The following is a 23909-nucleotide window of genomic DNA, read 5'->3' on the forward strand; positions in this document are numbered from 1 at the left end:
TTAATCAAATTACAAATGATTAAGTTATCCATTATACACAAGCAGGGCCTTGGTTCAGTGCCCACAAACACGCGTTAGGGCACACATAGTCGAGGGTCATAACAAGTAAATAACTATACAATTACATACTCTATAAGCAAAAGTTCAACACGGGTGTCCTGACAAACATATCATGACAAGTTAAAAAGGAGATCCTCTTTCTCAATTTAAGCAAAAGTTCAACACTGGTGTCCTGACAAAAAACATAAAGCTGCCTTTTATGCACTGCGTCTATTTAAAAAGGACAAAATCTATTGCACCTTTTCCCATGCAGAAATACTAAAATTTATCAGAGACGTTCAAGGCCTGAAGTCGTGAACAACGCCTATCATCATTAGAATTATAAACAACTTCAAAGGAAAATTAAAAAAACCCTTCCAAGCCCACATGCTTTAAAATCATCTATCCAACAGATCCAAGTTGAACTTTGAAGTCAATTCTTCTCTACCCTTCTAGCTTTCCGACCAAGAACCAAGGAAAACACATTTACAGAAGGATCATATAGGATAATGAAACAGAAACTCTTTATAAATCTTCTCTTTTTTCCTTTTTTGGTGTATATTTAAAAGGGATATTTGTATCCAGGGAAAATGATTCAACATTCTCATCAAAAGGCAAAATAGATTCTACAATCCGTATGATTCAGTTCTCCAATTTCTAGTGATCACAACATACAAACAACAGGATGGCTACAGAAGTTTCCTTGCTCTTCATGGGTAGCTTTTCAAGGGGTGCATAAAATTCAAAAACGGTTATAATACAAAGCATGCTTATTTAATTGCATAGAAATTCTCCGACCCCTACAATTAAACAACAACATTATGTACTTCTTGCCTTCTCTTTAGATGCTTGTCCAGTTGTTCAACTCTCTCACGCTCCAATTCCTTCTCTAAGGCTACTTCTTCCTGTAACTGTTTTAGCTTGATCTCCCTCCTCTTGTTGTCATGCATTTTAACAAGTTCTTGCCTCTCACGTTCATATTCTTCAGAATCTTTGAAGCTGCCTTCAACTATCATTTTTCTTCTTGCAATCTCTTCATCAATTCTGCAAGACAGCAAGATCACAAGCAACGCTTGACACCATTAAAAACAGAGAAGACATATATCTGGTAAATTAAAAGTGATGCCTACAAATAACCATATCATAAGAAGTGCAGAAATCCATAACCATATCTTAAAAAGTGCAAAGATCCTTGAGCCCCTCAATAGGCAAAAATATTTTCAATGATATCTTAAAAAAATTTCCTGGCCTCTGCCTTCTAAGAAAACAAAAAAAGTTAGTATAAGAATGTCACAAATGATGACAATAGGAGAGAGACATGTGGCCAAAGCATAGCTATGAATACTTCGATTTTAATGGATCTAACAAATGTATGGGCAATTATAAAGTATCATTGAAAAAATCTAACATATTATCTTTACCTTGCAATCTTCTAGTCGGTTGTCAAGTAATTACGATGGTACAGGACCCAAGCAAACGATTCCAAAACTTATTGAACTCTAAATATTTATGAAATATTTTAGCATTTTAAACTTTTAAATATTTTAAAAAATATTAGAAATATTGTTTTCTTATTTCCTAAAATTTTGAAAAGTTTTGTTTCCAAAACCAAAATTGTTTCCCCGCTTAAAGAGTGTTTGCCTTCAATTTAATTTTCACATTCCGATACTATCCATCACCTTGTTCTATTTTTCACCTTCGGGTGCTATAAGATTCAATAAAAAATGGGGAACTTAAGATACCAAAGATGAGTCAATTTAACAGGCTAAAGTTGCTTTAAAGAATGAAGTATTGGGTTTGTTGGTCTCCCATCACATCATAGAGGTTAAGATTAAACTTCAAAAAACTGTACTCTCAAACTCTTGTATTTGATTGTTGGTTCCGCATCACATCATACAGATAAAATTAAACTTAAAAAAAATGGCCCTTAAAACTCTTGTATTTGATTGTTGGTTCCGCTTCACATCATAGCAGTTAGCAGTTAAAATTGAACTTCAAAAAATTGGCCTCTCAAACTCCTCTTGTATTTGATTGCCAATAGGAGGAAAGTCAGGGACACGAGATTATGAGTGTCCAACATGGGACACATAGACCCCTAAAACAGGCACATCAGAACAAGGTCACATTTTTTAATGTTCTGAGATTTTTTTTAACATTTATTGGTGCCCCAAGTCTTAAACATGTCGAGGCTTGCATTATCCGAGTGCCAAACCCGCATGGGCATGTCTTGCATAGGGCACATTTCCCATGAGTGTCCAATATACTAGGGATGCAAGGCTGCGAGGACATTTCTTGCCTAAAGGGAGGTACTTTTAGGTATCCAATGTTCAAATCAAGACCATATAAAATATGTATATATTGGGTGAAAATATTCACATTTTCTAAGCATTCATCTCCATGGGTAGTGTATGGAAACTACGCTAAAAGGCATGTGTCTACATACGAAAGGCCAACAATTGATTTCCAAGGAAATTTTCATTATTAGTGGAGTAACCAGCCGATCAATTTCATCTAAATCTTGATGTTTCCCTTTCCTCCATTTTGACTTGCATTATAATGTATACATGTCAGTTTCAGATGAGAGGCCTACATCAACTAATTGATGGATTTGTACAGAAGGATCACTTGTGCTTCCTTTGTTGGACCAAGTTCAAAGTCGGTGCTTCCAGCATGAATGTTGCCTATATTAACTTTAAACCAAACTCGTGACATATATTTCCAGCAAGGATGTTGATTATGCTTAGCCTTGTTTGGTTGTGTATGAAAGTGGTTTGGACCAAGTATGTAGCTGGTTGGAGCTGAGTATGCAGCTAGTATGGTACTATGTGGTTGATTATTGGTGAAATCTCAAGGCAAGAGTACTGAAGGAAAAATGGCTTCTATTTCGCAGGCATATACAGAGGACAAGGAAGTCCAAGCAATTCTTTCCCCAAGAGTAAATGATTCATACCAAAGCCAAAAAGAATTGTTTGATCGCACAACATTTTTAATTTTAACGCTTGACTAGTTCACTCTTCAAGATCTAAGTAGTTCGACAAAACATTTTGCAAGCCTGTTACAGCACTGACCACTAAGAATAAGTGTATTCTACCCTGCTAGCACCCTGAACAAAGCAAGGTATTATTACAATAAGATACAGGCCAAAACAAACATGTTGGTTGCTCTAAACTTTAGGAACTGAAGGGAAAAAAAAGCACTGTGCACAGATGACATATAATAAGTTATTTCCTAGAAAGAGTAAATAGATGAAAATCAAAGAAAGGTCCAGAATAGAAAGGAAATTTACTTGATCTGTTGTTCCTGTTGTTCATCATTCACAACTTGTGCACCTTTTGGGAGCTTTGCAGAGTTAACTTCAAGTTGGTGACAACGATCTAAGTGTGCTTTCTTGAACTCCTCTTCCATCTCTTCCATCTCTGATTCTCTTTTTGTAATATCGACATTCAGCTGATCAATTTGTTCTCTATAACTTTGCTCCAAATAATCCACCTGCCCGCAGTTTTCAATTAGCATAGCACTCGTGGGAACCTCAAAAAAAACAAAAGAAGATCAATTCTGAACAAGACATATATAGTTAAACATATTGGGTTTTAACATTAAAACTACATGTCCAAAGGACAACAACAGTTTAAGCCTCACATAAAATTATACACAAGGTGCAAGTCCAAGACACTAACTGAACTACTATAGGTTGCTGTGTTTCAACTTCCATGTGCTCTAGTCTCAACCATAAATTAATCATACTTCTTTCTTACATTCCTCATGCTGCTCTGTAGCCCTTTGTCTAATAATCTTAATTTCTTCATCTTTCATACGCAATTTTGATGAGACTATACTAACTGTCTCTTCTAAATTTTTACTGTGCTCCTGTTGTTTAGCAACTTTAGTCTTAAACCAAGACAACTTCTGATTGTCCTCATCCATTTGCTTCATGGGTTCCACAACCATTTTATGATATGATCTCATCTCATACTTCAACCTTGCTTTGCCTGCAAAATACTCTTGCACTTTTATAATAGCTCCAATAAAAAATAAAAAATTACTCACTAGCATCAGAGTACATGAACCAAAAAGCATCTCCCACCTAATGCGTCTTAGACATTACACAATCAATCAAAGAATCCTCCTGTGCGTAATCAGACTTTCCTAATAAATAATGTGTCTATGCTTAATGAGCTGTAACTATGTTAGGAGACACCCAGAAATTTGTTGCACACTTTAAATTAGAAACAAAATTTCTGCAATCCACCCCTTTGTGATACATGTCATATAGACTTCAAAGAAGTAAGTAATACAAACCTTTTGAATGTCTGTTGAAAATCTCCATCTCTTCTTTTGTTGCGAAGTAACCATATAGTACACGTTTTCCACCTGGATAAAACAATACACGACGTCGCTCCCAGTCATCTTTTCCTCTCCCTTCCTTTAAAAACTGTTTCTGTAACCGCTCTGCCTCCAAGTATCCCATTGCAGATTCCTCAAATATAAGAACACTCATTCCACGATGTCCCTTTGGGCCATATGCATGTCTTGCCTTCATGGCTTTATATCCTTTGAAATACTCCAGTAATTATTTATTTCCCATTCCAATCCACTGGAAAAAATAAACAATTTCATGAAACCAAAGCATAAGAAAATAAACAATGCACGCAAGGACTACACTGCGGCCTTCTCTGCGGGAATCGATCCCAGAACTCGCTGAAAAATAGATTTGCCATGACTTTCTCACGATTAAGGGATTGAGCAGAATTTAAATCAAACCCATCACCATGCATATCCTCCACCACAGATTCTGCACCCGTCGAACCTCCCCCTCTTATCGATTTTCCAGCTAATATGACATCTACCATTTCTTGCAGATTAACAAGCTCACAAATTACCGCTTTCCTTGATTCCCTCACAAATGAATTCATGCCCTGCAAATCAAAATGCGTAATATACAATTTTCTGCCACAATCTAAAACATTAAAAATGTGACCAGACAGTGAAAAAGATGTTAAGATCACTCAATGTTGCTGAACTCTTAGCATTCAAGATATTGAAAGAGTATAAGCTATAAAGAACTGATATAGAAACTAAAATAGGGGTTTATACGAAAATTTAAAGAAGGTTTTGATCCATAATTCAAAAAGGGTTTTGACCCAAACAGAAATTCACACTGGGTTTCCAGCCAAACATAAAATCAAATAGGGTTTTGATCGAAACCAAAAGTTAGAAAAGGGCTTTAAGCCAATTTTTCTGCCTATTATTTAAACGAATTTTTCGCTGGTCAATTTTTTTTATAACATGTTGGGCCGGACCAAAAAATCAAAAAGTATTTTAGAACAGGCCCGGAATTCAGGTCGCAGTTCAAAATATATTCTAGAAAGTTAAAACAGAGTTTGGACCTACAATTCAAACCGAGTTTTAATCCAACATAGGACATTCAAATACATACTTGAATTGCGTCAAGTTTAAGCAACAGTGACATTATGCCCTCGGTGATCTTCAAGCGTTCCTTCTCATTCTGAAGGATCGACTCACCACTTCACGATCAACAAAACGCCATCATATATCTTCGGCCTTTGCCTTCACATCCCGTATAACCCTTAAATTCTTTAAAGGTGCACCCTTCCTGGTGAAAAACCCTCTGAAATCCGACTGAATTTTGTTGGCTGTAGAAGTCTCATCCAATAGAGGAACCAAAACCTTCTTAATCCCTGAAGACGATACGGGAGTCTCAGAATTGACGGGTATCGAAATAACCTTCTTGGGATTAGGTTCTGAATGACCATTTCCAATGGTCACCGAACTCGGACTTGGCGAGGGATGATTGGAAGGACCATGGACTGGAACTGTGAATGTCTTGGGCTTAACCTTCGGAGCGCCCCAGAAATCATATTCGGGTTTTGTTGGAGTCACATTGGATGCAGCGTAGGGATGAGCAATGTAAGGACTACACTGCGGCCTTCTCTACGGGAATCGATCCCAGAACTCGCTGAAAAATAGATTTGCCATGACTTTCTCGCGATTAAGGGATTGAGCAGAATTTAAATCAAACAAAATCCTGGAAATGTTGTTGTTATCTGGATGCCTCTGCAAAGTAAATATTTATAGAGAATGAGTTCGATTCTGGAACTTTCTGGAGGCTCATTTCGCTCAGGTTCAGTTCAGTTCGTGGAAGAGCAGAAAGCGGAAAGCAGGTCGTGGTGAAGGAGCAGAAATCGGGAAAGCAGTTTTGGGTCTGAGATATTTAACCGGAACAAAAATCGGGAAAGCAGTTTTGGTGAGGGAGACGATATAAAATGTGGACGCCACGTGTCAACGTCAGAAACAAAAAGACGACGAAAGTCTCTTTCAAAAGAAAACCTATTAACCTAAAAATCAAAGCACTTAACTACTCCTATAATTAAAATCAACATTATTTCAATCAACAACTTACCGAATCAAAAGACGAACCCAAATCTATTCGATTGCCACATAGTATAAAAAAATTCTCGCATCATATGTTCCATAACAACTAGAAAGTACCATTTAATATAATATATATCCTCTTTTTTAAGAGAAAATGTATTGATATTAACCTTCCAATTACACTTTACCACTTATTATTAATTTTTTTAATATTTGATTAAATAAGAAGTGATGCTTATAATAATTAATAATTTAACGAAATTCGTTTACATATGTTTACAAATTTAAAAAAGATATTGAGGTTAATCTTCCACTAATGGAGTATAGATATTTATTATTAAAGTTTTTTAACATTTAAATGAAAACTACGAAATTGCTTATTATAATAATAAGTAATAATTTAAAAATAAATATATATTTGAAAGTTTATAAATTTTATTTAAAATAATATTTTTAAATTAATTAATATTTTTAATATAAATGAGTGAGTAAATATAATTTATTTTATTTTATTTTTTAATGAGTTGTTTGTAGTGAGATTTTTTAGAAGATTTTTTGGTGGGTTTTTTCGGTCTAATTTTTCTAGTTGGAATTTATTGAAATCACAAGTTTCTTGGGTAACCCCTTCACAATGGATCTACCCTAACACAAATCAAAATTTCACCTATCCATATATACAATAAAAAACCAATTTAAATAACAAAAATCAGGATTTCACCTAAATTCAACGGGATTCAGGCACCCCAAAGAACAATAAATCACACTAAAGACAACTCCATTTTTTAATAAAAATTTAGTAATAAATTTTGTATGAAATCATATTTTTTGGATTATTTTAAATGTATTTTTAAACATATAAACTAAAAAAACTCTTAAAATTTATAGGATATTTCACTTATATAAATTTAAAAATTTAAATATGTCATTCCAACAATTTTTGTTGAATATGAAAAGCTTTTTAATAACAATTTAATTTAAGTATTGAAGGTCTTTAGCACTGCATTATATTAGATATCATTTTTTGGAATTCAAATGCGTTAAGAAATTCATTCGTTTATGACCATTTAATTATTAAAGTTTATAAATGTACAAATTATTTAATTTTTAAATCATTTTTTGTAATTCTATATAATAATCACTCCACCCAATTTTACAATACAACTAGAACCCATTAACACAATATATTCTATATAAATTCAACATATAACTTGTGACAATCAAACTTAAATAAAAAAATGAGAATCAATCCTACCAAATATTAAAAACAATTAAATAAATTATTTAATTTATTTAAATAACTTATATAAATACAATAAAATTTTTAAATTAAATATATATAATTTAAATTATTTAATCTAAATAAATTATTTAATTTATATGGGAATTTTCCATTATATATATAATCCTCTATCGTCTATCATGTGGGGTTTTAATGGAATCTATTAAAATAAACTAGAAAGAAATGGAGTTGTCTTTAGTGCGATTTTTTGGAAGTTTTTCCGTGGACTTCCGATGGATTTTTCTGGTTTAATTTCTCTAAAATCTGTTTGGAATTCATTGAAATCACAAGATTGATGGGTAAAACCTGCACAATAGAAGTGCCCTAGGGGTTATTCATGTTGCTGAATCTATATATACAATCAAAAAACTAGTTTAAATAATACAAATCAAGATTTCACCTCAATTCTTGCACCAGAAACGCGAGGGTTTTTCATATCGCTGAATCTATATATACAATAAAAAAACTAGTTTAAATAATACAAATCAAGGTTTCACCTCAATTCCGACACCAAAAACTCAAAAAAATCACACTATAAACAACTCCAAAAAAAATACTCATATAAATTAAATAACCATAAATATAGCTTATATCATGTGAAGCTTTAATGGAAGAAAAACAAACCACACTTAATAAAATCATATGGCACCGTTCATATCGATTGTATCATAATTATTAGCATATCCAGAAGCTAAGGCAGACAACGTCGATGGAATGGAGAGTACAAATTTACTTCCCTAGCTTATGGGTATGGTAATAATTATGATACGAACGATGTGAAATGCGCTATAGGATTTTTTTTAAATGTAGTTTTAGCTTTCCTTTAAAGCCATTACATGATCAAGGATCATATTTGTGTATAAGTTGTATATTTTTATATATAGAATTACCAAGTTTTGATAGAGGTTAAATTTTTCCAGATTTTCAAATTTAAAATTTAAAGAAAAGTTTGAACGTTGAAATTTTTCTGGATTTTTAAATTTAGAATTTAAAAAAGTTTGAACGTTGAAATATGTGATTTTTATTAGATCTTGATATATTTTAAATTAAAATGGATTTATGTTAATTTTGAACAATATATTAATAAAATGATTTTATTATATATTTTTCTTTATTTTATATAGAATATATTTAGTTGATATTGAAATATTTTATTTATGGTTTACATTCTTCATATTAAAATGTCAATACATCTTCTAATCACATTTGAACACAAAAAACATAATCCGTAAAACTCTTTCTATATATTTTTTTGTTTTGTTTTATATACATATATAATTATAATTTTTGTTATTAATATTTAAAATGTTACATATCAATTGCATATTAAAAATGAAATGAATTACAAATCTCACTATATATATAATTGACATTGAAATATTTTATTTATGATTAACATTATGCATATTAAAATGTTAATGCATGCCCTAATCATATATAGAAATAGAAAACATATATCCACAAGACTCTATATATAAAATTATATTTTTCTTTGTTTTATGTAGAATATATTTAGTTGACATTGAAATATTTTATTTATGGTTCACATCCTACATATCAAAATGTTAATACATCTTCTAATCATATTTGAACACAGAAAACATATATCCATAAAACTCACTATATATAATTTTTTTTTTTTTTATATACATATATAATTATAATTTTCATTATTAAAATTTATAATGTTACATATTAATTGCATATTAAAAAATGAAATGAATTACAATTCTCACTATATATAATTGACATTGAAATATTTTATCTATGATTAACATTATGCATATTAAAATGTTAATGCATGCCCCAATCATATATAGAAATAGAAAACATATATCCCCGGGACTCTATATATGTAATTATATTTTTCTTTGTTTTATGTAGAATATATTTAGTTGACATTGAAATATTTTATTTATGGTTCACATTTTCCATATTAAATTTTAATACATCTTCTAATCATATTTGAACAGAGAACATATATCCATAAAACTCTCTATATCTAAAATTATTTTTGTTTTATATACATATACATATATAATTATAATTTTTGTTATTAATATTTAAAATGTTACATATCAATTGCATATTAAAAAATGAAATGAATTACAAATCTATATATATATATATATATATATATATATATATATATATATATATATATATATATATATATATATATATATATATATATAATTGACATTGAAATATTTTATTTATGATTAACATTATGCATATTAAAATGTTAATGCATGCCCCAATCATATATAGAAATAGAAAACATATATCCAGAGGACTCTATATATAAAATTATATTTTTCTTTGTTTTATGTAGAATATATTTGGTTGACATTGAAATATTTTATTTATGATGAACATTATGCATATTAAAATGTTAATGCATGCCCCAATCATTATAGAAATAGAAAACATATATCCATAGGACTCTATATATAAAATTATATTTTTCTTTGTTTTATGTAGAATATCTTTAGTTGACATTGAAATATTTTATTTATGCTTCACATTCTCCATATTAAAATGTTAATACATCTTCTAATCATATTTGAACACTGAAAACATATATCAATAAAACTCTCTATATATAAAATTATTTTTGTTTTATATATATATATATATATATATATATATATATAATTATAATTTTTATTATTAATATTTAAAATGTTATATATCAATTGCATATTAAAAAATGAAATGAATTACAAATCTCACTATATATATAATTGACATTGAAATATTTTATTTATGATTAACATTATGCATATTAAAATGTTAATGCATGCCCCAATCATATATAGAAATTGAAAACATATATCTAGTAGACTCTATATATAAAATTATTGTGGTTATAAATATTTATTAATATATATATATATATATATATATATATATATATATATATATATATATATAAAATAATGATACATGTCAAATCCATATTAAAAAAGAATGAACTACAAATTTATTTAAATAAATTATTAATGAAAAAAATGATATTTTCTATACGTTATATATAATTTGACATTAAAATAATGTATTTGTCATTTCCAATAAATATATATATATATATATATATATATATATATATAACATGCCAACTTTATATTAAAAAATAATTAATTATAATTTTTCAAAAGATAAATGTATCAGTCAAATTATATATATATATATATATATATATATAACACTTTTTTTTGTATTATTAATTTTTTAATGTTATAAATCAATTTTATATTAAAAATATAATAAAAGAAAATTGAAATATATATACTTTTAATTTAAATTAAATTATTTTTCTTTATATAAACTTAATATAAATTATGTTATTTAATATGGACATTAAAACATTTATTTATGGTAATAGTAAATATTTTTTTATTATTAGTATATTTTTATTTTAACTATTGCATATCAACTAAGCATAAAATGAATTACATATCATTTAATATCAATTATATTAATTTTATATAGCAACTCTCGAATCTATTTTATGTAGTGAAGTAACTACATATCTCTTAAATATTAAAAACTAAATTCTAGTTTTTATTTTTTTACTTTTAATTACTTTATCAAAGTTTTTTGTTATTACTATGTTTTTAATTTGTTATTGTAAGTATTATTTTAGTATTTTTAAATGTAACATTAAGTGACATCATCTCCCTCATATTGGGCTGTAGAGCATCTCTCAATACAATTATTAATTTTTTGTAAAATTTGAAAAATATACATAATTATATAGATATCAAAAAGAAGTAAAGAGTCATGGAACAACTCAATTGGTCATGATCATATTGTGAAGTATCAAATCCCCATGGGTGAAGCCATTAAAAAAAGAAAAGATGTAAAGAATTTTTTTTCAAAAATAATTTTAATTAACATAATTCAATGATAAAATCTTGCTATCTTTTATAGTAAACATTTAAAGAAGCCTTATTTCAACATGCTTATAGAAGTTGGATTCCATATTTTCCTTTAATTTTGTATTTATTTACTTGGAATGAAAGCAAGGGAAACCCAAAAGTACTTCCCCAATTTTATATATATATAAAATTGACATTGAAATATTTTATTTGTGAATCACATTCTATATATTAACATGTTAATACACGCCCGGATCATATTTAGAAGTAGAAAACATATATCTATAGGACTCTCTCTCTCTCTCTCTCTGTAAAATGTTACATGTGGACTCCATATTAAAAAAATAACCAATTACAAATCTCCTTAAAAAATCTATTACTGGAATAAGAAAATTATATATATATATATATATATATATATATATAGAGAGAGAGAGAGAGAGAGAGAGAGAGAGAGATAATTAAAATGTTAATACATGCCCGATCATATTTAGATGTAGAAAACAGATATCTATAGGACTCTCTCTCTCTCGAAAATGTTACATGTGGACTCTTTAATATGGAGTCCACATGTAACATTTTAGAGAGAGAGAGAGTCCTATAGATATATGTTTTGTAATTCTAAATATGATCCAGGCATGCATTAACATTTTAATATATAGAATGTGAATCACAAATAAAATATTTCAATATCAATTTTATATATATGTGTGTGTGTTATAGTTTAAGGGTTGGTGTGGCCCAAGTGGATCTCCAGTTATTTTAAGAGCTTAGATGTCAGTCTCGTGTGGCTCGGGTGGATCCCAGGTGATTTTGACCGTTTAGATGCCTCTAGGTCACCGTTTCTTAAGCCACAAGTCAAGCCTGAAATAATCTCTAAAGAACTCAGACAACTTGACAAACAAAATTAAATATTAAATTCTACAAAAGTAGTAGTAGTAATAATAATAATAATAATAATAATAATCACAAGTATTTTCCACTTATTTCAATCTTTTTCGCGTGCGCGGCTCTGCAACGGAAATCCTTCGCGTTTGCCCTACTTCCCTTGGGCTCGGCTCTGCCCTGCCCGATCTGGGCGTGGAGCTCTGCTCTATGGAGAGATCAACGGCGTTCGGGGCGTCTAGGATTGAAGAGGTTCAGGCTTCGTGCTGCTATCGCGTTTTGACAGCTCTGGGGGTCGATCTGAGTTGGTGCATGGGGTCCCTGCTTTGATCCCCGCCCCTCAATCCCCGTCCATGGCGAATGGAGGCGATCCCCTTCTGCCTTCAAATCTAGATGCATTCTGTGCCCTTGTTGCTACAGCTGATAAGCGGCCGATCTCGCTCTCGCAACAAAAGTTCATAAAAAAGTTGGATAACATCCCTATAGTGTCTCTACCAGTAGATGATGCGTGTAAATCAGCGCTAAACCTAGCCGAAAGGGGCCTCATCGGCCAGTTCACAGGGCTATGGCCATCCCCGAAGGCAGTAGATGAATGGGTCAATCAAAACTGGATCCCACTGGTTAAGGAAGGAATAAAAAGCCATTTTGTGGGAAAGGGGTTCTTCATCTTCGTGTTTGACAGCGGGGAAGACCGAAGCTTGATTTTCAGAAATGGACCTTATTTCATGGGTCCTCGAGGGCTATACTTGAACAAATGGTCTCCAGATTTTGATCCTGCTCAAGATGTGCCCACAGCCGTCCTTGTTTGGGTGCGCCTCCCACACCTCCCTCTCCATTTCTGGAGTCAGAGCTCGCTGAAATCCATTGGCAATGCCCTAGGCAGGTATATTGATCAGGCCCCGAGGAAGGATTAGCTCTCCTGCGCACGCATCTGTGTGGAAGTTGATCTGGAGGTCGAGCTTCCTGAAGCCATCAAACTTTTAGTGGCAGATTGGTCGCATATTCAAGAAATAGATTACGAACAACTGCCCTTTAAATGTCGACATTGTCATGAATATGGGCATTTTGCAAGATATTGCAAAAAAGAAATGAGGAAACAACAGAAAAAGAAAAAGGAGAGCAGTGGAAGCAAGCAAAGAGAACAGTAAGCAACATGCAGAACAACAAAAACAAAGCAAAAGAGACAGGGAACAAATCAGGGCAAGAAGATGCAAGCAATCAAAACAGTGGAAGTAGGGAAGCTAACAGCATTGCACGAGACAAAAACCCCTTCGAATCTCTTACACCACCGGCAGATCCTCTAGAGGCCGAGCAGGAAGATCCACCATAGATGAATAATGCAGACATTCAAGAGCCAGGTAACATCCCAAATCCGAACTCTAGCAATACCCCTTCTCCTTCTTATGCTGACATCATAAAACAAAAGAAGAAAAACCTAGAAAACACGGGCTCATCTGATGAGGAAACATTTGAAAGGCCATCAAAGAAAGTGGGAAGAAGAACAAACAAGGAAACCAGGGAAGAAGAATCAGAACGGCAGAAAACCCTAGGCAGTCAAACTACCATTGAAATGACCATCGGGAGAAATACAAGACCAAGGGCGTCCAAGGGAGGAGGCCCCACCCCATCAAGTGGTAAATGATGCAGCTGGTCTCTTGGAACTGTAGGGGACTGGGTAATCCCAATAAGGCAGAGGCTATCAAAGACTTATTGAAGATGGAAACCGCGGACATCCTCATGCTCCAAGAGACTAAAATAGAAGGGGAAGCCCTTCTAAACACTAGCATCATGAAATGGAAATATGATTCAGGAAAGGCTGTCAGTGCAAGGGGTTCGGCCGGAGGAATAGGCACACTTTGGTCAAAAAAATCCTTCTCATTAGAGCGATTTTCTGAGACCCAACATTGGATCTTCACAGAACTGCGCCACTCTGTAAGCAATCTCTCCCTTGCTCTGTTCAACTTGTATGTTCCTGTTCATTATGAAGAAAAGAGAGAGTGCTGGAGGACACTCTTGGATTATATAGAACAGAACAACCCCACAAATATAGTCATAGGCGGTGATCTGAATATAATTCTAGATCCCAAAGAAAAAAGAGGAGGGATTTACTCTAGGGACCCTTTCATCAACACAGTGGGAAATCTGATTCTGTAGTGGGACTTAGTTGACTTCAAACCCATGAAAGGCAAATACACCTGGACCAACAACAAAACAGGAGAAAATCAAATCTCTGCTAGGTTGGACAGATTTCTCATCAGCAGCTCATTAATGATGGACAACAGAATATTTTTTTCCAAGATCCTCCCAAAGCTCACATCAGACCATAAGCCAATCCTTTTATGCATAAAAGAAGAAGAAGATCTTGGCCCCCTCCCATTTTGTTTCAGCCCTCTTTGGGCAGGTAAAGAAGGGTTCTTTGAAACAGTCCAAACAGCATGGAGGATAGAAGTTCTCGGATCCCCAAGCTTTGTGTGGGAACAAAAAATAAAAAACACAAAAAAAGCTCTTAAAGATTGGATAAAGAGAACTATGCAAACCCCCACTAGGTAGAGAAAGGAAGCAGTTCTTCAGCTGGAAAGAATACAATTCGAAATGGAGGAGAAAGATCCCTCTACCACAGACTTAGTCAATGAAAAATCTGCCCAAAGGAATGCATACTGCTCTTTTAGAAATGAAGAAGAATATTGGCGCTTAAAGTCTCGAAACCTGTGGCTCAAATCTGGGGATAGAAATACCACATACTTCCATAGACAGTGCAGGGCTCGCCTCTCACGCAATCATATATCAGAAATCACCAACACTAGTGGTCAGGTGTACAAAGGATTTTCTCAAATCAAAGAAGCAGCTGTAAACCATTTTCAGAATCTCCTAAGTGCGGAAAGAAATGGGAATGAGGAGGATGCAGAAGAATTTCTCACAACCATTCCAAACCTTGTCAGCATGGAAGATAATGACTCTCTGTTGAGCCCAGTCACGGAAGAAGAGATAATTAATATAGTCTGGTCCATGGAACCAGACAAAGCTCCAGGACCTGACAGATTCTCAGTTCATTTTTATAGAATTTGCTGGGAGATAATCAAAACTGATCTCTTCAAGTTGATAAGAGGAACCCCAAGGAAGGAAAAAGTGGGTGGAGGAATAAACTCCACCTTTCTCGCCTTAATCTCGAAGGAAGCAAACCCAGGCTCCTTCGACAGATACAGGCCGATCTCACTCCGCAACTCATCCTACAAGATCGTGGCCAAACTGCTGGCTAACAGAATGAAGCCCCTCCTCCAAAAGCTTATCTCTCCGGCTCAAGGTGGATTTGTGAAAGGCAGACAAATCTTGGACAATGTCATTCAGATCCAAGAAGCCCTCCATTCCAGTCAAACACGGAAAGAACAAGGTATGATTATCAAATTGGATATGTGTAATGCTTTTGACTGAGTTAACCATTCTTTCCTGTTCAGGGTTCTTGCAGCCTTTGGATTCAACCAGGATTTCATAAACCTAATCAAAGCTTGCATTGAAAACATCTGGATCGCTCCAATGGTGAATGGCAGACCAGCAGAGTTTTTTCTAGCCACCAGGGGATTGAGGCAGGGCTGCCCTCTTTCTCCCTTTCTTTACATTTTGATGGCTGATTCACTAAGCAGGAAGCTGACTCAGGAGAAACAAATCGGCTCCATACCTGGGATAAGAATTGTGCAAGGTATAGCCCCAGTGAATCACGCGCTCTTTGCTGATGACTCACTCCTTCTCGGGGGTGCTTCCACGAGAATCGCTAACTCATTCAAAACCATTCTTCAAAAGTATTGCAGCATCTCCGGAGCGTTAGTCAGCGAGAGGAAAAGTGTTGTTTACGGATGGAATACAGATCAGCAAACAATTGAAAGGATTGCCAGCGAATTGGGGTTCAAAGGCTATGCAGCGTGGGATAAAATAAAGTATCTTGGTTTACCTCTGACAATGGGATCCAACCGCAATCACTTGTGGGAGGAGGTGATCTCTAAGTTCAAAAAAAAGATTGCAGCGTGGGGTGGCGTCTGGCTCACCACAGGCGGCAAGCTCACTCTAATACGTTCTGTGCTTTCAGCCTTGCCTACATTCCAAGCCTCTCTGCTGATGGCTCCAAGACAAATCGCAGATCAAATCTCCTGTCTAATGCAGAATTTTCTGTGGAATGGTGGGAAGGGAAACAGCAACTGCTTTCATCTTATTAACTGGGAAATAATGAAGCGTCCCATTGCAGAAGGCGGATTCCAAATTCATGACCCTCAGCAAGCAAATCTAGCTTTGGGTTGTAAACTTCTGTGGCAGTTAATAACCGAGCCCACGCACCCTATCAGTCAGCTCTTAAATCTCAAGTACCTCCAAAATCAGTCGATCACCTCCTTCAATCCAGCGCTTTCTCCTAGAGGAACGTAGGCTTGGAGGCTCTGCTGTAAAGGGATCGAATTCTTCAGAACCCATCTGTATAAAATTCCAAGGAACGACAAAAATATATTGTTGTGGAGAGATCGAATCATGGGTCATCCTCCACTTTCAGCCATTAATGAAATTGCTGATTTAAGAGCTTGGTTAAGTTCAAAAGGAATCCGGAAAATCGAGGATATAGCAGAGTGGGATAACAAAGGCAATTGGCAGTGTTGGTCATTGCCTAACATTCCAGCGCACTTAAAAGATCAGTTAAAAACTTTCACAGATGCAATTACAGACTTTACTCCAGTGCATAAGGATGAGGAAGATTCATGGGGATGGGGAAAAACAGGGGTGTACACAGCCAAACAAGGATACCTACAGATGCAAGGTAAAAAGGATTCTCCGCACCCAGAAACAGTGTGGAAGCCGATTTGGGAAAACTTCAGCATTCCCAAGATCAACTTCTTTTGTTGGACTTTATTCCACAACAAAATCTTGACTGGAGATAATCTGTGCAGAAGAAACATTGCTGGCCCTCATCGATGCGCACTCTGCAAAAATGCATTGGAAACCTCAGTTCACATGTTCATCGAATGTGAGTATGCACAGAAGGCCTGGACCAGCTTCTTGACAGGGTTGAATGTGAGACCCCCAGCACATTGTACGATCACAGACATGTTCTCGTCTTGGAAAGCTTGATACCCCTACAACATCATTGATAAATCTCTTTGGCATAAGGTGTGGATTGCAGCCCCAAAATATGTCTGCTGGAAGTTGTGGCTTTCCTGGAACGAAACTGTCTTCAACCAAAAAGAAATCACTGCAGAAACTGTAGCGGAGTAGGCCAAGAAACTCCTAATAAAAACTCTGAGACAATCCAATGTCAAAGATAGCTCCCTTCGAAATGAAGAAAGGGCCTGGCTGGATGGCTTCTCCCCCACACCGAGGCCTTCAGCATTCACTCGCCCAATTCATAAGGAAAATTGGCAGATTAGAGACACCTCGGATAGTTTCCAGAAGTGGTGGAAATCACAAGGTAAATGCACCATCTTCTTTGACGGAGCCTCGAAAGGCAATCCAGGCAGGTCAGGAGCAGGGGGGGTCATCTATCTCCCGAATGGGAGAAAAGAGGACTTTAGCTGGGGACTTGGGATCAAAACCAACAATCAGGCAGAAGTTCTCAGTCTTTTAAAAGCTTGTCAACTGGCCAGAAAAGGAAACCCAAAGGAAATCATAGTTTTTGGAGACTCAGAATTGCTGATAAAATCTCTAATAAACAAGAAAGGGCTCAAGGATCCAGCACTAAACAAGCAGCTTACAAGAGTGATCAGACTTATGAAGGACTTTTCCTCAGTACAACTCTTCCATATCCTCAGAGAATTAAACACAGAAGCAGACAGACTGGAAAATACAGGATGTAATCTCGAAAAGAGCATGATTAGCATAAATGTAGGAGCACCGAATATGGCAACTATTCCCTAAAAGGGCAAGGAGGTCTTGCTAAAGCAGAGAAATGTATTGTTTGTAACAGCGAATTGTAATTCGTGATCTGGCTTCGGCCTCCCATAAATAAAAATACCCGTTTCAGTTAATAATAATAATAATAATAATAATAATAATATCTACCTATTAACCATTAACTGAGTCCTTTCTTTTCTATTTTATGATTCTTATTTTACATAAATCATAATAGGATAACAACTACATTTTTAAACCATAAAATCATTATTCTCTCACTTCTTGCTAAACTCACATATGGAAGTTGGAGAGCCATTGTCCACGTCCTAATGAGCTATCTACCCATGTTTGTAATAGTCCATTTGTTTACATTTTGGAGGGTTTTTTGGCTTTTTCTTTTTTTGGCATTGTCCGAAATTTGGTAGGGAATTGTTAAAATCACAAGTTTAAGTTCCACAATCTGAATATCTATCTACCCATATTTGTAATAGTCCATTTGTTATACATTTTAGAGGTTTTTTGGGCTTATTTTTGTCTCATTGTCCAAATTTTGGCAGGGATTTGTTGGAATCACAAGTTTAAGTTCCACAATCTGAATATCTACCCATGTTTATAATAGTCAATTTGTTATACATTTTGGAGTTTTTTGGCTTATTTTTGTCTCATTGCCAAAAATCTGGTAGAAATTTGTTGGAATCACAAGTTTAAGTTCCATAATAATGTTTCAGGAGTTTTAGGGTGCTAAATCGATATTATGTATATATAGTCAAAAACCAAATTTAAACAACAAAAAGTAAGATTTTTCTAGTTAAAACCAAATTTAAACAAAGAGTAAGATTTGTCTATATTTTCACCAAAAACTTTAAAACTTATCATGTTTAGACAACGCCCCATGTTTTAAGCAGATGGATAATATATTTTAATGAAACCCACGACAAATTAAGGATGGATTGTGGATGAATGTGTAAGTTGAAGCTATATGGTGTTTTGGATTTATAAATTAAATAATTATTGAATGCATGTGATTTTCAGTTTTTAATAAACTTTATTAAGTATTTTATAAAATAAATATGTATAAGGATAAAGGGATTTTTTTGAAAATATTACATAAGAATTTTATCTTCATAATAAAAAATTAAACTTATTCAAAATATGAAGATAAGAAAATTTTTTTTACCATGGTGAATTAATAACTCATTGGAGTAATCTAGGCAAGACTCAAGACCAAACTTAGCGGCTGTGGCTACCACTATAATACTAAGATTATATACAACACTTTTTTTAACCATGCTAAAACTCGTTGGAGTAAACTAGGATAGACTCAAGATCATACCAAGAGTATATCCAACACTTACTTTTTACCATGGTGAATCTGTAACTCTTTGGAGTAACCTTGGTGAGACTTGGTAATACTGAGAGTATCCAACACTTTTTGTAACCCTAAGATTATATAAAACACTTTTTTTAACCATGCTAAAACTCGTTGGAGTTATCTAGGATAGACTCAAGATCATACCAAGAGTATATTCAACACTTATTTTTTACCATGGTGAATCTGTAACTCTTTGGAGTAACCTTGGTGAGACTTGGTAATATTGAGAGTATATCCAACACTTTTTGTAACCATGCTAAGACTCGTTGGAGTAATCAGACTTAAGATCATACCAAGAGTATATACCTGTAACTCATTGGAGCAACCTTGGTGAGACTTGGGATCAAACTTAGCACCTACGGTTGCTACCATAATACCAAGAGTATATCTAGTACTTTTTTTACCCTGCTAAAATTCTTTGGAGTAATATGGCCATGCTGAAACTCTTTGGATTAATGTGGGTGTACTTTTTTTTACCATACTGAAACTCTTTGGTGTAATATGGGTAAGACAACACTTATTTTTTACTGTATATCCAACACTTATTTTTTACCATGGTGAATCGCTAACTCACTCGTTGGAATAACCTCAGTGAGACGGGATCAAACTTAGCAACTATGGTTGATGCTATACTACAAGGATTCACATCCTATTGTGTCAACAATTGTACCAGGAAGACACTATAACACCTATATCAAAATCCTACAAACTAAATATACCAGATATTTAAGGCTAAGCAAAAATTGAGGCTCTACTTGAAAACATCCACGTAAAAATTTATCCATATATCAATACAAAAATTGTAATATACAACAATAAAAATAAAAATAATTAAATAACCTCGTTTAAAAAAATTCCTTGGGCGCACTGATGAAAAGGCCCAACCAAGCCCCTCATCCCCTAGTTAAATTTCAACGAAATGGTTATTGACAAAGACCCAAAAGGAAATACAATGTGCAAGTGAAAACACCTAGCAAACTCCCCACCCTTAATGTTCATATCATGTTGCAATGTGTCAAGGAGCTCTTGAAATTCATGAAGTAGAAATGCGGGAAGAACATTATGATAACTCGAAGAGCTCAATTACAAACAGGGAGATTGTTCAAATGATTTTCAATAATATTTCTTCCAATAATATTCTCACAGAATTTTAAATGTATCACTTGCATTCCCTATTTATTTAAAATAATGAAACTATTGAAATAAGTTCTCAATGACACTCATTTCCTCTCTAATAATAATAATACTTAAACCTACACATCTATCGATACTTTTTTCGATTCAATTATAAATTTAACACTTCCCAATAAATGAATTCAAACTAGAATGTCTATAGAGTAAAATTTAAATTTGTCTCCCAAATATAAGCAATGCTAAATATTTACATTAAATCTATCTAACTAAAACATGCATTTTTATCCATGTTGTAATATCATTTTTTAATCCTCAAATTCGTTAATCCATTTAAGATGGTTAATGTTTAATAACGATCATGGATATCATGTTAGACTTTGTTTTTTATATATAGAGAGCGCTGAAAACGGAAGGAGAGAGCAATCAACACATATCTTGATTTGTCGGAGAGATGCTCTTTTGAGGGGAAAGTTGGGAAGGGATTGGAAAACATTTTATTTTTTCAGAATTTAATTATATTTTATTTTCCTAGTTTAGTAGTTCAACCATTAACTATTAGTACTTAGAGGAGAAGTGAGAAGTGGTATGAGGTAGCCCCAGAAGTATGGGAACATACTCATCTTTAGCCTTCTAAATTTAACCATGTAGTCTAGTAGAGGACTCTTGATTTTTACATGTTGGGAGTTATGCATGCTAGGGGGAGAGAGAAGTGGCGTTGCATGTAATTGAGTAGAAAAGGAAAGAGAGCGAGCAAGAAAGAGGAAAAGTGCATAAGGTGAATTAGATAATGTATGTGACTAAACCAAAGGAATCCATGGGAATGAGATTGAACTATAAGTGAACTTGTGAGTTTGACTTTGAAAAGGGGGTGATAGACTTACAAGTCGCTAAAAGAAAAGGAGAATAATTGAAGTACTATAATAATAGTTAAGGGAAAAATAATTTGCGCTCAGTGGTTGGTCTTTCACGAAAAACATTGAAAAACCAAGGAGAAGTATTGAAGTTGTTAGGTCCTTATAATATTAGTGGTTCCCCCATTACTATTGTAATTTTATCCCTTATTGTTATTTTCGTGCCCCTATTGTCCCCATATTGTTATTTTTATGCCCCATAAAAGCCCACTATTGTTATTTTTTTGCCCTTATATTATTATTGTTAGGTAAACTTTGGTTATATTGTGACCCCTTAGAATCCTATATATAGAAAGGAGGTTGTGTCATTTGTATAATCAAAGAATTGTTCATTTGTGTAATGTAAAGGAGGTTTCCCCCTCGAAGAGGCTTATTTTGAAGGTGTGTACCTATCTTTTCTATCTTTTTGTGAGATGGTTACATAACATTTGATATCAGAACTTGGATTCTGGGGTTTCGCTACTCCAAATAGGTCATTGTGGCATTTTTGCTATAACTTTTTTTTTGCGATGTTTCAGAAGCAAGAAAAAACCCATTTGAGACAAAATCTCTTTGAACCTTGGATCCGAATTTCATATCTTGTCTCACTATATATTCGAAGATATGATCCAAGGAAGTTAGGGTTTTTACAGGATCCCGAATTATATCTCAAATAGGTGACCTAGGGAAAATCGTCATAATCTTTTTTTTTTTGAACATCAGATTGAACTTTCATAAGAAGTTATAGAAAGAGGGTGAACTGTAGTTTTCTGTGTATTAGTTTCAGATCCTAAGGACAAAACAATGACACATGACACTTTGTACAAGCTCTACTGAACTAGTCTATAATCAGGTCATCGTGGGAGATTTGGCATAACTCTTCATTGGAGAATTAAATCTTCATTAGATTTGTGGGGCTAGAAAGAGTACTCATAGGGTTACCACAAGAAGCAATTTTAGACCTTGGAGATCCAAAATTTAAGAGATACAACAAATTCAATATCGAGCTCCTACAAAGTGAAAAAAGGGTGTGTAATTTTTTTAAAATTTTTGCATAAGTTTGGTTTGAAAAATTAGTTTGAAGGAATTCAAAGGGCATAGTGAAGCATTATTATTAGTAATTGATGCCCCAAACAATGGAAATGGAAACACCTAGTAAGCAACCTGAAAGCTCTAGCATGACTCATGAAGAAGAGGAAGAAATGCAACATGATATATCAAAATTACGAGACCAAGTGCAACAAATTTCACTCACACAAAAAGTAACAGAAGCTAAGATGAATGGTTTAAAGAAAGACATAGAAGCTAAGATGTATGGCGTGGAAGCTAAGATGGATGGTTTAAAGAAAGACGTAGAAGCTAAGATGTATGGCGTGGAAGCTAAGATGGATGGTTTAAAGAAAGGCGTAGAAGCTAAGATGAATGATGTGGAAGCTAAGATGGATGGCGTGGAAGCTAAGATGGATGGCGTAGAACCTAAGATGGATGATTTAAAGAAAGGCGTGGAAGCTAAGATGGATGGTGTAGAATCTAAGATGGATGATTTAAAAAAAGGCGTGGAAGCTAAGATGGAACATTTGAAGACAGATTTGATAAAGTTTCTACAAGAAATGCTTACTAATGGTGAAAGGGTAGTAAAGGAAACTCATGATGAGAACAAAGTAAATGTTAATCATGATTTCATAATCTCTTACATTGGATCGAAGAACCACCATGTTCCAAAGATCGATATCAGGAATTTTGATGGCAAGGATCCCTTATCATGGATACTACAGATGGAGCAATTTTTCAATCTCCATAATGTGCAAGACGCACAAAAGGTACGCATTGCAACTTTATATTTGGAACCAAGTAAGTTTGTATGGTATCGATGGCTTTTCTCTTGTAAAAAAATTGTCATTTGGGCTATTTCTACGGATGAAATGATAGCACATTATGAGGATACAAAAAGAAACACATTTTTTAGCCAATTGATAAATCTCAAACAAAAGGGTTCAATGATGGAGCACATTGAGGAGTTCCAAAAATTGAATATAAGGGTAAAAGATATTCCAGAGGAGCATAGTATTGATGTGTTCATAGGGACTTTAAAGGATAACATCCAACATGAGGTTCGCCTTTGGGAACCTGATTCATTGGAGAAGGCATTCAGGTTGGCAAGAAAAATGGAA

The 23909-nt window shown here is 33.8% G+C and overlaps 2 protein-coding genes and 1 pseudogene across 2 annotated transcripts; 2 read left to right on the plus strand and 1 right to left on the minus strand.

Moving 5' to 3' along the window:
- Positions 1-845: 845 nt before the first annotated feature.
- On the minus strand, positions 846-5509 carry LOC149170718 (protein SUPPRESSOR OF GENE SILENCING 3 homolog; annotated as a pseudogene).
- Positions 5510-12833: 7324 nt separating this feature from the next.
- On the plus strand, positions 12834-13394 carry LOC149170719 (uncharacterized). The gene has a single exon (XM_089425703.1). It carries the CDS (start codon positions 12834-12836, stop codon positions 13392-13394), a length of 561 nt encoding a protein of 186 aa, XP_089281829.1.
- A 3595-nt stretch (positions 13395-16989) lies between these two features.
- On the plus strand, positions 16990-17583 carry LOC149170720 (uncharacterized). Its single transcript, XM_089425705.1, has one exon. The coding sequence runs from the start codon at positions 16990-16992 to the stop codon at positions 17581-17583; it is 594 nt and encodes a 197-aa protein (XP_089281831.1).
- The last annotated feature ends 6326 nt before the right edge of the window (positions 17584-23909 follow it).

Source organism: Pinus tabuliformis, chromosome 4_2 (assembly GCF_031772625.1).
Source record: "Pinus tabuliformis cultivar Carrire ecotype Pingquan chromosome 4_2, CPIR1, whole genome shotgun sequence".
Classification (NCBI taxonomy): Eukaryota; Viridiplantae; Streptophyta; class Pinopsida; order Pinales; family Pinaceae; genus Pinus; species Pinus tabuliformis.